Raw genomic sequence first — 12,449 nt, 5'->3', positions numbered from 1 at the left:
CACAGTCCCTGCGCCCCTCCCCCCAGAAGGCCTGCTACTCCTTCCTCTTCTGAGTCCAGGGAGCCCTCCCTGACTTGGCCACGGGGGCGCTCAGTGGCTCGCCGCTCTTGGGTGGGGTTAGCGTTCTGAGGTGAAGGGCCCGGCCCTCCCATGGTCGAGGTTGTCCTTCCCCAGCAGTCCCTAGAGGAGAGGCCTGCGCTCCAGGCACACACACCGGATGACCACTGACGGTACCACGCTACCTTTTAAAACGACTCCATGTTGTGTATGTCCTCAATGGGGCCCCTGGTGGGATGCACGGCGAACGGTGCTCAGCTGTTCACCGAGCTTCTCCCACCCCTGCCCCCCAGAGCAGGCCCTGGGAGCCCTTGGGAGTGCAGTCCCACTCTGACACGCGTCGGAACAGCGCGGCCGCGAAACGGAACAGACTCCTCTGGAGCAGGGCTGCCCTTCCTGGACTCCTCCCGGGGCCCACACTGCTCCGTGTAAACAGGGGGGGCTCCAGATGTGCCCGTGGAAAGCCTATGCAGGGGCAGGAGGAGCACGTGTGGACGCACGCATGGGCCCCTCTTTCTTGTGGGGACCACGTTGACTGGGGCGAAGGGGAGCAGACGTGGGAGGGCTCAGGTCAGCCTGCTGGGCGCTTTGCTCAGCCGCAGAGCACGGAGGGCGGACGCCTGCCTGTGGCAAGGCTGTGGGCCGAGGGAGGAGTAATTGGAGGGAAGCACAGCAGGCTGGAAAACCTACTGGAATTTCTGAGCAGTGTGCCTGCGTGTACTGGGTGGCAGAGCTGTGCTAATACAAAGAGGTGGATGCACGGTTTCAGAGATGGGCCAGAGGAACCAGGCTGGGGGACAGGCTCAGGGTCCTAAAGGACAAAGAAACCCCTGCAGATGGTGACAGGCCAGGCCCTCAGCACCTCCCTCCCCCTGTCCCCCCTTTCATGCTCCCTCATTCGTGGCCAATGCCCACTTCCCTTCCAAAACTAGGCTCAGCCGGGGCAGGCTTTTGGGCAGAGATGCAGTGATCCCAAACTCCTCCCGATCCTCTCAAATCCCCTTATGTCCCTTGTGCTTGTCACCGGGAGAGGCAGGGCCACTGTCCACCGGAGGGAGATCAAACTTTCTGCCCAAGTTCTGCTGACTACAAACACAAATAAACTCCTGGCCATCCAGTCAGTGCTGACTCGCAGTGACCCTCTAGGGCAGACTTGCCCCTGTGGGTGTCCAAGGCTGTAACTTTTTACGGGAGTAGAACGTCTCCTCTTTCTTCTGCAAACCAGCTGGTGGTTTCAAACCGCCAACCTTGCTGTTGGCAATCCAACGCGTAACCACTGTGCCACCAGAGCTCACGAATACAGGAGCCCCTAAAGCTGGGTGCACCCCCACCCCACCCCGCTGGGCACCAGGCGATCCGCCAGGGTGTGCAGAACAGGCCAATGGTAAATCTCTATCCTGTAAAGGGTCCGTGGTACGCATGCCGCACCACATCCCAGGACATCAGAGCCACGGTGTCTCTGATTCCTAAGTCAGAAAGGAGGTGCTTGCTCACAGGCAGTTTACAGAGGAGTCGCCCCAGAGGGGGGACCGCAGATTTGTAGGGCCTTATGTATTTTCAGGACACGGTGGGGCCGGGCTGCAGCCAGGTGTGTATCTGTTTGATAGCCGAGGTTCTGGGGGTGGCGCGCAGTCTGGGCAGGGCTGTGGGTCTGGTCTGCCCTGCCCTCGGGGGACTCACCTCATCCTTGTCCACCACCTGGATGAAGAGCGGGAGGGCGAAGCCGACCTGGGCCAGCTCTGTGATGGCCACGCTGTACTCGGAGCTGTTGAACTCGGGGGCATTGTCATTGATGTCAATAACCAGGATGTTGAAGGTTGTGGTGACGGTGGCGTCGGATGGGGTGCGGTCGTCATGTAGCTCCGTGCCCTGCGGTCCGGGTGGGGGTGGGGTAAGCAGCTGTAATCATGACCGATGTCATTGACCGAGAGCTTTCTCCACATGGGATCCTGCTGGACCCTCGCCACAGTCCCCGAAGCACGGTCCTAGGCTTAGAATCCTCCTTTGACTGGGGACGAGGAAACTGAGACTCAGAGGGGCTAACTAAGTGGCCCAAGGGCACCCAGCTAGGGCAGGCTTCAAACTCAGGTAGTAGGATTCTAGAATCTTCTAAGAGGACAGCATGGGGTGGGAAGGGCAAGACAGGTTTGATGACTCATCTGGGGATGCCAGGAGCCTGTTTCAGAAATCGAGGCAAAGGGATTGTGTGCAAGCAGTAGGTCAGGATTTAGTTGAGCATCTGCTATGGACCGGACACTGTGCTAGACAGGGGGTCAGACACAGGAGCAGGATAGGAGGGCACCCAGGCTCTAGGCCCCGAGGAGAGGTCTGGGGTTCAACAAACTCCTCTCAGTCCTATCCCAGATTCGTAGGGGAGCCAGCATCTCTAGGGGTGAGATCCAGGAACAGGCCTTTCAGCAGCTCCCCCCGCAACCCCCACCCTGCCCTGGGGGTTCAGACGCACAGCCCTCTTTGGGAGCTTGCTGCCTCCACCCTCGCCGCTCTATACAAAGATGAGACTGTGGAGGTCTGGCTCTCACCGTGAGTGAGTTCATGCCAGTCCAGGGAGTAGCATGCAGGTCTCGCCCATTGGAGGACACCTTGTTCATTGATAAGGGGAGTAGAGACCGAGAAGGGAGGGCCAGGAGTGGGGGAGTCAGGGGCCCACTCAAATCCCAAACCAAACCCACTGCTCTTGGGTTGGTACTGACTCATAACAACTGCTTAGGACAGAGTAGAACTGCTCCCAGAGTTCCCAAACTGCGACATCTTTCTCCCAGAGAGGCCATTGTTGGGAAGGGCTCGTGTCCGCATGAGCCCATGGAGTGGCTGGTTGGTGGGTTGCTGGCCGTCTGGCTTGCGGCTGCATGCCTAACCACTGTGCCACCCGGGACTCCTAGAGTTTGAGCAGAGGCTAAGAAAGCCACCACTGCTCTGGACCCTTTCAAGGTCATGGAGAGCAACTAAGGACCAGGTGGGCCGCACCATCCTCCTATGCCAAAGGAAGCCCCTCTCCTTCCTTATTCCTTGTGCCCATCTCTCAACTGCCGGCTCAGGCTCGGGCTTGGGCTCAGGCCTCTGCCTGGGCCTGGGCAGGATCCATGCCCTGAGATGGGTTTCCCAGAGAAGGCTGAGGACATCACTGATTCTAGTTAAAGTGGATTTCATGAACCCCTCTTGGTGGTGCTCCGGCCACTTTGGTCACCCTGGCACTATGTGGCTGCTTCTAATCAGATACCGATTGAAGAGAAGAGGTGAGATTCTGAGATGGGACAAGAGAGCAGAGGTGGGTACACGCAGGAATTCAACTTGGCTGCACAGGGAACTTGGAATCATGGAATATCAGTCAGGACTCTGGGCCAAGTCTCTACTGAATGCCAGGAGCTTTATAAGATGCACTTACACCTTGTAACCAACCATGTCACAGGTCTGACAATGTAACCTTCCTCTACCTCCACCTCCTCATCCTCAATGTGGGGAGGAGACCAGGCAGGTCCCAGGCACGGCCCACTCCGGATAACTGTTGGTCTCTCCCAGACAGGGCGCGGGCAGAAGTGCCAGGAGTCAGTGCAGAAGCATTGGACATGGTTGGGGTGGGCATCAGGGCCTGGGACACTGGCCTGGGGCCCTGTCTACCTGGATGAGTGGCCTTACCTTCACAGTCAGGATGAAGCCGTGGCTGTACAGAGGGTTCTCCCGGTCCAGCAGCCCGTTCAAGGTCAGGGCTCCGCTGATGTAGTCCAAGGCAAAGATGCTGTTGGTGTTCCCTGCAAGAGAGAGGCATTCCTGGGTTGGACTGGAGCGCAGTCCAGGTGAGCACCGGGCCATGCTGGGGCTGCTCTTCAGCGAGAGGGTGTCCAGTGGCTGCCGGCCTGTGGAGCGTGGAAGCAGCACGAGAAGCCAGGAAGCCAAGGCCAGCATAGATATGGGATCAGTGGGGGCTCCTATCACCCCTCGGATTGACGAGGAAAACTGCAGAGGGGAGCCCTTTTCCTCTCCCCTTAGACTTTAGGGCAGGGGCTGAGTGACACTCCATGAGTAGGGCCCCCACACTGTCCTCCCAGCACAGTGAGGGGCTCACCAAACAGAGAACAGGCTGTAGGAGACTGTGGAGCCTGTTCAAGTCTCAGGCCACTAACAGACAGTTGGCATGTCAGGGGCCAGCCAGGAAGGGGAAACCCATCCAGCCCTGCTGGGCCCCAGGTGTCCTCTTTAGCCACAGAGGGAACTGACGGGGCCTGCAGAGGCCGGGGGAGGCCTGGGTACTTTCCTGCTGGGCTTTGTGGGGCCATGGACAGGGCTGTGAGGACGTAGGGGATGTCTTTAGCCAGGGGCTGCTGGGGGGACGCAGGGCACTGTCCTCAGGGAGTCATCCGCTTGCTTCACAGCATTTGTGGAAGTTCTAACATGTGTGTCAAGGGCACTTGCTAGTGGCGGGCCTCACACGACAGGGGCTCAGAGCGGGTGAGGCACAGGGCTGGAGAGCATGGGCAGACCCATCCAACTCCGGACATCGAGGCCAGGAAAACGCTTTCGGAAGCCGAGAGGCAGTTGGCAATGGCTGCCCTGGGATGTCTGGGAAGCACCCAGGAAGTCTAGCTTCCCTGCCCGTCCCCAGCGCTGACCTGCCCCAATGTGCAGAGGCTGAACCCAGGAGCCACAGAGCCCCGAGATGAAACCCAATATCAGTCAAGGCCCTGTTGGGCTTGCTGAGCTCCCCAAAGGCCGTGCCCAAGGAAAGGCCTCGGGGTCTCCGCCCCCCACCCACTCCCTCACCACATCCTCGGGGGCAGGCGCCACCGGCACAGCCCACAGCCCATCATTCCGGCTCTCCATCCATGCACACGTGGGGCTCAGTCCCAGGCCGCTGCAGCAAAGCGCACGTCGCAACAGCCCGCCCCCCACCTGTTCCTGGTTTCCCGGGGATCTAAAAGTGGGGTTGACACTACTCATATCTATCACGTGGGCAGCGAGTGTCACTGTGCACAGCCTGAGAGACACAGCCCAGTGGGGAGAGCGGCGCCAATGGGCCCGCGCGATGCCAGCCTGCCGGGTGCACAGCTTGCGCTTGTGAAACTGCAGTGCCGGGGGGCACGGGCTGTGCAGAGGTCTGCTCCACCACGGAGCCCTGGTGGCGCACTGGGTAAGCGCTCAGCCATGAACCCAGAGGCGGGCGGCTCAAACACACCAGACGCTTCTCGGGGGAGGTAGGCGTGGCCCTCAGCTCCAGTCAAGATTCACAGCCGGGAAACGGGTTCAAGTCTGACCCAAGCAGTGGTCCTCAACCTTCCTCATGCCGCGACCCTTTAATACAGTGCCTCATGTGGTGCCCTCCAACCATACAATTATTTTTGTTGCTACTTCATGACTGTCGTTTTGCTACTGTTTATGAATCGGGTGACCCTGTGAAAGGTTGTTCGACCCCCACAGGGGTCACGACCCACAGGTTGGGAGCCGCTGAACCAAAGGGTCACACTGCGAGTCTGAGTCCCCCCGATAGCCATGGGTCTGCCTCTGGGTACTCAGTGCGTAACTACTCCTTCCCGTACCTCACTCACAACTCACAACTCACCACTCAAAGGCCCAGCTCTCAGCTGGGACACCCTCAATGGTGCCACACCGCCACCCCACGCCCAGGAGCTGGCCCCGCCCAACCCTTCTCCCACGGCCTAGGCCCCTGCTCCAACACACACAAACTCAACAAAACAGCTCACTGCCATCGAGAGGGGGCTGACTCCTGGCGCCCTGCTGGACAGGGCAGAAGCACCCTGGGAGTTCCCAAGGTTGAAGTCTTTACAGGGCAGAAAGCCCCACTCTCTCCTGAGGAGTAGCTGGTGGTTTCGAACTGCTGACCTTGCAGCTCACAGTCCAGTGTCTAACCTCAATTCCACCAGGGCTCCTGTGACATACCTCTAGCAAACACTCCACCAGGGCGGTCACACCAGGGACGCTGCCCCCTGTACAAAGTCACATGCATCACAGATACATCATGAACACACCCCACATGCAGACAGACACACACCACAATGACACACACCTCACACAGATACACATTACACACACCACACGTGCACACACATAGATGTACTGACTCACACATACCAAACACATCACACACAAAACACACATCATTTACACATCACACATGCATTCACACACCACGCTCTCCTCACACATGTGGCATGTACACACACCACCCTCACTCTACTCACCACACACAGACATCACCCACATTCCAGCACACCCTCACAGACTCGTTCACAATCACTCAATACATCCACACGCCCATCACATACACACGTCTGTCTGTGTAGAATTCGCCTTCCAGCCCCCCGCCCCCCCCACCCTGCCAAGCAGGAGGGACAAACTCTGGGCCCGACAGCCAGAGCGGCTACATGCAGGGAGCTGACAGGCCACCTGAGTGAGCCACTGATGCTAATGCTCCTACATCACCATGGCAACACCAGCACTCCTGGGGTGCTGGGCCCACACCCCAGGCAGGAGGGCCCAAGGACAGGTCTTATTCAAACAATCAGAGAATTAATGATTTCACCTGCTCACACATCAGAGAGCGCCTACTATGTGCAAGGTGTCTGGGGAGTCAGTGGAGAAGAGGGGACCAGGCCACGGTAAGCCCTCGGTCTTACAGTACTGATGGACGTGAAGCCTACAACCACACTACTGGGTGTGTAAGTACTCACCCAGGTAAAGGCCCTGAAGAAAAGCAAGCCTGGGGACACTAAGACCGGCCCACTGTAGCCAGCCCTGTGACTCTGGCCAACTGACTGAACATATTACAGCCTCGGTTTCCCCTGCAGACAATGGAGGTATGAGGACTGAGGGGGCGCCCCTTGGGGTGGTGGTCCTTCACATCGATCCAGCTTCACCTCCAGGGCTGGGTGGAGAGCTGTTTGCCCAGCAGGCAAGCCACTGAACAACCCCACACTGTGGGCCTGCGGGACAAGAGGGCTGCCTTGACACCACCGACACACTACCAGCCCAGCAGCCCCACACCCCAGATTCTGGCCTCCGCTCCCTGCCTCACTCACTCCTGGGACTAGGTCACCACTTCCTCCCTCTGAGCTCCCCCGCCCCTCACCATCTCCCTCCCCTGGGGGCTCCTCTATTATCCTGGAAGCTGATACCAGCCACATCAGCCCTCTGCCTCCCAGAACTCTTTATTCCAGTCCCAAGGGGCAGGGGCAGGGGGCTCACTGGGACGCCTTTCACCTGCTGAGCCCTGGCTGAGCCGAAGGGCAGCTGTATCCCTGGGCTGACAGGTGCTGGGCTGGGTACTTATCTGGGGTGGGAGGCAGGAGGGGTGTGTGTGTGTCTGAGCGAAACGGCTGCCCCTGCCATGCCCTGGGGTGCGGGGAGCTGGTGAGCCAAAGTATTCAGGAAAAAGTGGAAGCAGGTTGAGTCTTGGCCTTGCTGAAGCAGCCACTGCCTACAACTATGCACGCACCACCCAAGGCTCCTCTCCTCTGGACTGCAAGGGCGAGCAGGGAGGGTGGGGGCCCAGTCTGAGACACCCCAAAGACTGCCGCCCGAGGCGTCTCAGCCTTCCTTCATCCTCCGGTCCGTTCAAACATTCCCCCAACTCACGGCCGCCCTGTGCATACCGCCCTGTGCATACCGCCCTGTGCATACCGGTGCGGCCCTGTGATGCAGCGGGTGTTTGCTTTTCACGATGGTAAATTTACTGGTGACAAAACCGTTCCCATTTCCGTCACCTCACATGTGCAGGCTGGCACCGGCTCAGGCTTCGGACGAGGACTGCCAGGGCTTTCTTCAACCTTTCAGTTAACGAATACACCACCCTGGGCATCAGAAATGTCACTGCCATTAAGTCAGTGCCGACTGATAGCGACCCTACAGGGCAGGGCAGAACTGCCCCGTGAGTTTCTGAGACTAACTCTTTACGGGAGTCGAAAGCCCCGTCTCTCTCCCGAGGGGCAGCCGGTCGCTTCACACTGCTGACCTTGCAGTGAGCAGCCCGTTGTGTAACTGCTAGGTGACTGTGTGGCAGAGTACCTGCTCTTTATGAAGCACTTCTCGTCTGCCACGCAGCCAGCTAAGCTGTTGACCCAAGGAGATCCTTGGTCTTCACAGCAGCATCTATGGAGACAGCGCCTCTCTGTGTGAGGAAGAAGGCTGAGAGCTGTCGAAGGAACACCCAAGCTCGGGCCCAGAGGCACGTCTCTTGTCAGGGCCACGTGCTCTGTGTGGCGTCTGCACCCGGCCCCGGGCCGCGGGCAGGGGAACCCAGCGAGACCCGTAAGAGGCCATTACCAACCTCCTTCCCCAGACTGGCGTGCCAATAGACAGAGCTACTTTCTCGTCTCACATAAGGCACCCACGCAAATAACCCATGTTGCTGTAGGTGCTGTTGAGCGTAGTCCGACTCCCAGCGACCGTACGTGCCACAGAACAAAACACCACCCGTCCTGTGCCATCCTCACCACGGGTCTTGCGGCTAAGCCAGGGCTGCAGCCGCTGCGGCAATGCCTCTCGTCAAAGGCCTTCCTCTCTCCCCCTCGCACAGTGTGTGCACAGGAAACCAACGTGCTTCCCACACGACAAACCAACGCCAGAGCCGCCTGTACGATGCGCACGCTACTTGCAGGATGTATCGGTACATTCTGGAAAGCTCTGGCAACTTCCTCTCCAATTAGAGCTCCACGTGGCAGCAGGGTGTCTGGGTGGCAGTTTGTGCCTTCCAGGTGGCTGAAGAGGTGTCCCCACAAGGGACAAGACCGAGAAGCAGGGCTGGAGGAGACCCGGAGGGGATGCACCTGGGGCATCAGGGGTGAGCGGCCCACCCAACGCTGCCTGGATGAGAGAGCTGCAGTTTGACTGAGGACACGCAGGAAGATCCATGAGCCTGCAAAGGGGACACAGAGGCACGGAAGGTGGGAGATGGCACAGTGCCAGCTGCTGGGGGCAAACGGCAGGGGCCTGAGGAAAATGGTCCCCTGAGGGAATAGCACAGAGAGGCTGCAGAGTAGGGAGACCCAGCCCCCAAGGTCAGCATGGCTCTCTGGAGTGGGACCGGTGAGCGGAAAGCTCCTGGGGAAGAGCTGGTCAGAAAGGAAGGAGAGAGGGGGAGCGGCGGCTAGAGGGCGCCGTGGAGTCGAGCCAAGGGCTTGGGCGGCTTTGTGCGCTTGGTCGGAGGCAGAAGGAACCAGCTGGAGGGGGAGGAGGGCCGATGGCTAGACTGGAGGTGGAGGGCTGGCGGGCAGGTAGGGGTCCCAGGCTCATCTCCCGCCTCCATGGTCTCAGAGGCTAGCAGGCCTCCCTCCCCACCACCCTCCTTCTACTCTTGGCCAAATTGCTCTACCCTTGTTCTCTGAGAGGTGGCTAGGTCGGGACACACAGCAGTTTGGTGCCTGGTAATTCAGGCCACTTGACTGGATGGCTTTGTTGGCTATGCTGTGCTGACAGGCTGGAGGGCTGGGGTGGCGGCGGGGGGATGGGGGGGAATCTGCTCTTACTCCCCCACTGAGGCTGCCCGCTCTCAGGAGCCTGCTCAACTCACCCTCTGAGGAAGGCAGCCTCCCGCTCCATGGGAGGCGGTGCCATCCCTGGTCCCCCTGAGTGCCAGCCTGGCCTCTTAGAGACAGCAGGGAGGCTGCTCCGGGCTGGAGTCTCCTTGGCACTCGTGCCCAGAGACTGGAGGTGACCTTGAGGAAAGGGCTGGGTCTCACTCTCTGACCCCGCAGCCCCCAGAATATGCTGTTAATCTAGCATGGCCTGGAGCTAGACCTAAGAAAGGTCAGATAAGCACCCTGGGTCCAGTGTGGGCAGGACGAGTTTCTGGGTGGTGGGGCAAATAGTGCAGTGCCGGGCAACCGATGTAAAGGTGGGTACTGTGTGTCCCCTGCAAGGCACCTCAGAAGAAAGGCCAGGCCACCAACTCCAGCAGGAACAGAGCCCTTGATGACTGCCCGTCGCGGGGCCCGCGGAGCAGCTGCAGGGTGGTGCCAAGTCCAAGGCCACGGTGCCCTGGTCCCACTCTGTTCCGGGACCATCGGGAAGGAAAGCAGAAGAAGCAGTGGCTTAGAAGGGGCTTGTCCTCTCCTGGGACCCCAGTGCGGAGCTGAGGAGGATGCAGTCCCCCACGGGTGCAGAGGCTGGGGGGCCAGCTCTGGGAGGGGGCCCGTGAGACCCTCTGGTGTGGCCACGCAGAATCCAGGGCAGGAGCAGGGGGCACCTGTAGTTAGGCCCACCCTGGAAGCCTCATCCAGCAACACCTCAGTGAAGACCTGCCAGGGGGCACAGAGACCTGGGCATCCTGAGCATGGTGCACACCTCTGATCTTCTGAGCCAGGCTCTCCTCTGCCGGGCATTGAAGACAGTGCCCGCCTCGAGGCTGCACGGAGCTCAGGGCAGGCCTGCACACAGCACCTCTCACAGGGCCTTGCCCAGGGCAGCTGCACGTCTTGGCTCTCATCCTACCCGGCTGCTGTCTGTTGCCTCGATTGTAGGAGAATTGAATTTAGTCTCAAGTTGGGGGGGGGAGGGGCTCCATCTCAATCAAGATGAGCTGTGCTGGGCTCCCTCAAAAACAGATAGCCAGAACATTCTTCTGAGGCACCTTCCGGTGGACTGAGTCCACTAACAATTTACACCACGCATGGATTCCCTTTCTTTTTTAAACGCCATGAGCTACATCTTCCTGTCCCCATTTTACAGAAGAGCCAACTGAGAGACACAGAGAGGTTAAAAAGAACTGATACTAGGTCATCCAGGTAGTGAGGGCATGCAGATAATTAAATGTAGATCCCCCTCAGCTAAAGGGTTCATGTCCTCCCAGGGCCCCCACCACCAGAGACGCCCCCATCACATACAGCTCTGTGGGAATGGCTGAAGCCAGCCTGGTGACAGGAGCAGGCTGGCCTGCAGGCCCATCACTGCCCAGCCGGCCATATCATTCCAACAGGGAGAGACGAGTCTTATTGTGCAATGACAATCAGGAAGGAGTCTGCAGATGGGCTCTGGGTAAGATCCCTTATGAATTAAAAATTGTCACTCAGCTGCTTGCTGACAACAGGGCTCCGAGGGCTGGGTGGCACCTGGGCTGAGCTGCATTCAACAACTCCATGACCAACATATGGCAGCCAGCAGGTGGGTAACCTTACCTTTACCTCAGCGTTCACCTGGGCAGGGCGGGGCTAGCCTGAGAGCTTGCACCCCTAAGGACCCTCAGAGAGGGGGTCTTGTAGAGCCAGCACCCCTCCCCCAAGTTTCCCGAGAAAGCTACCCAGGGCTTCTCGTCGGCATCTCAGATGCTACCTCTACAAAGGAACCCTTCCTCACGGGGACACCAGGCCACTCTCACCCAGCCTCTCTCCATGCCTTCGCTTGGCTCCTGCTTGGCTCTCTCCCACTGTGCTGCCGGCCCAGCAGGTGCTCAGAAACCTTGTTTCCCATGACTCACTGGGTGGGGACAGGGCATCAGGGCTACTGTGAGGTCGGCGTCAGAGGCCCTTGGGCAGGATGTGCCCAGCGCCTGGCAACGTCACACATCATAGAGACCAGGGTGGTGCCACCAAAGAGCCAACAGCTGATTTAGCAACTGCAGTTGGGTCCCTTGGGTCCTGCTGCGGGGCACGGTGCTGGGCGTGTGCACTGAGCGGGTCCGTTCATGGTAGCCATTGCTGTCCGGTGAGGAAAGGCCACCTTCCAGCCCCCGAGGAGGTGCCACCTGCAGGCTGGCAGCAATTTTCACAGGACGACAGTTCCCATCAAGCTCACTTAAACCAACAACTGATTACCTCTCCTAAAAGGCCCCACACTGGACTCTGATTAATTTGCTAACAACTGGCTCCAATTGATATGGCATTAACCTGAGTAGCCAAGGATTGTAAGGCCTATTACGTTAGGATTGCTAAGGAGCGAGCCGCCGGCCCTCCCGTCCCGCCAGCAGTGGACTCCACAGCCGGCTCTCTGTACCCTGGGAGTCCACAGAGGAGCGGCCCTGGCCCTCCAGGCCACAGTCATGGGTGGCACCAAGGGTGCTGCCAGCCTCTGAATCACGCAGTGGAAATCCTTTACTCTGCAACTCACAAGACAGCCTCAAAGAGAGAACGGTGGCCCTGCCCGCCCAGTGCCGCTTACGGAGGAATACGGCGGGCAGCAATACACCCGCCCAGTGGTAGTGGAGCAAGCTGCAACATGGACGTGGGTCTGCTACGAGAAATGATGTGACTTGCAGAGAGAGAGGGACAAAGACACTCAGACTAGGAGTCAAAAACCCCAAGTAAAAAAACAAACAGTAGTAATCCCTGAAGGGGAAAGGGAAGGTAGGGGGAGAAAGGAGATAAACCCCTCCCAGGGGGACGAACAACAGAAAAGTGGGCAAAGGGAGACAGCAGATGGTGTAAAACATG

The 12,449-nt window shown here is 59.0% G+C and overlaps 1 protein-coding gene across 1 annotated transcript in view; it reads right to left on the bottom strand.

Moving 5' to 3' along the window:
* The window catches only part of LOC123521850 (cadherin-23-like), a 97,604-nt gene that overhangs the window by 22,688 nt on the left and 62,467 nt on the right, over window positions 1-12,449 (bottom strand). The window contains exons 4-5 of the mRNA XM_045291690.1: window positions 3,712-3,824; window positions 1,738-1,926 (exon numbers count right to left, since the gene is read on the bottom strand). Of these exons, the coding sequence (XP_045147625.1) occupies window positions 1,738-1,926; window positions 3,712-3,824 (302 nt within the window). The remainder of the gene's footprint in view (window positions 1-1,737; window positions 1,927-3,711; window positions 3,825-12,449) is intronic.

Source organism: Echinops telfairi, unplaced genomic scaffold, assembly GCF_000313985.2.
Source record: "Echinops telfairi isolate 266 unplaced genomic scaffold, ASM31398v2 ScPeMD7_70;HRSCAF=299, whole genome shotgun sequence".
Classification (NCBI taxonomy): domain Eukaryota; kingdom Metazoa; phylum Chordata; class Mammalia; order Afrosoricida; family Tenrecidae; genus Echinops; species Echinops telfairi.
Note: the sequence above shows the minus strand (reverse complement) of the source record. Positions and strands in the feature narration are given on the sequence as shown.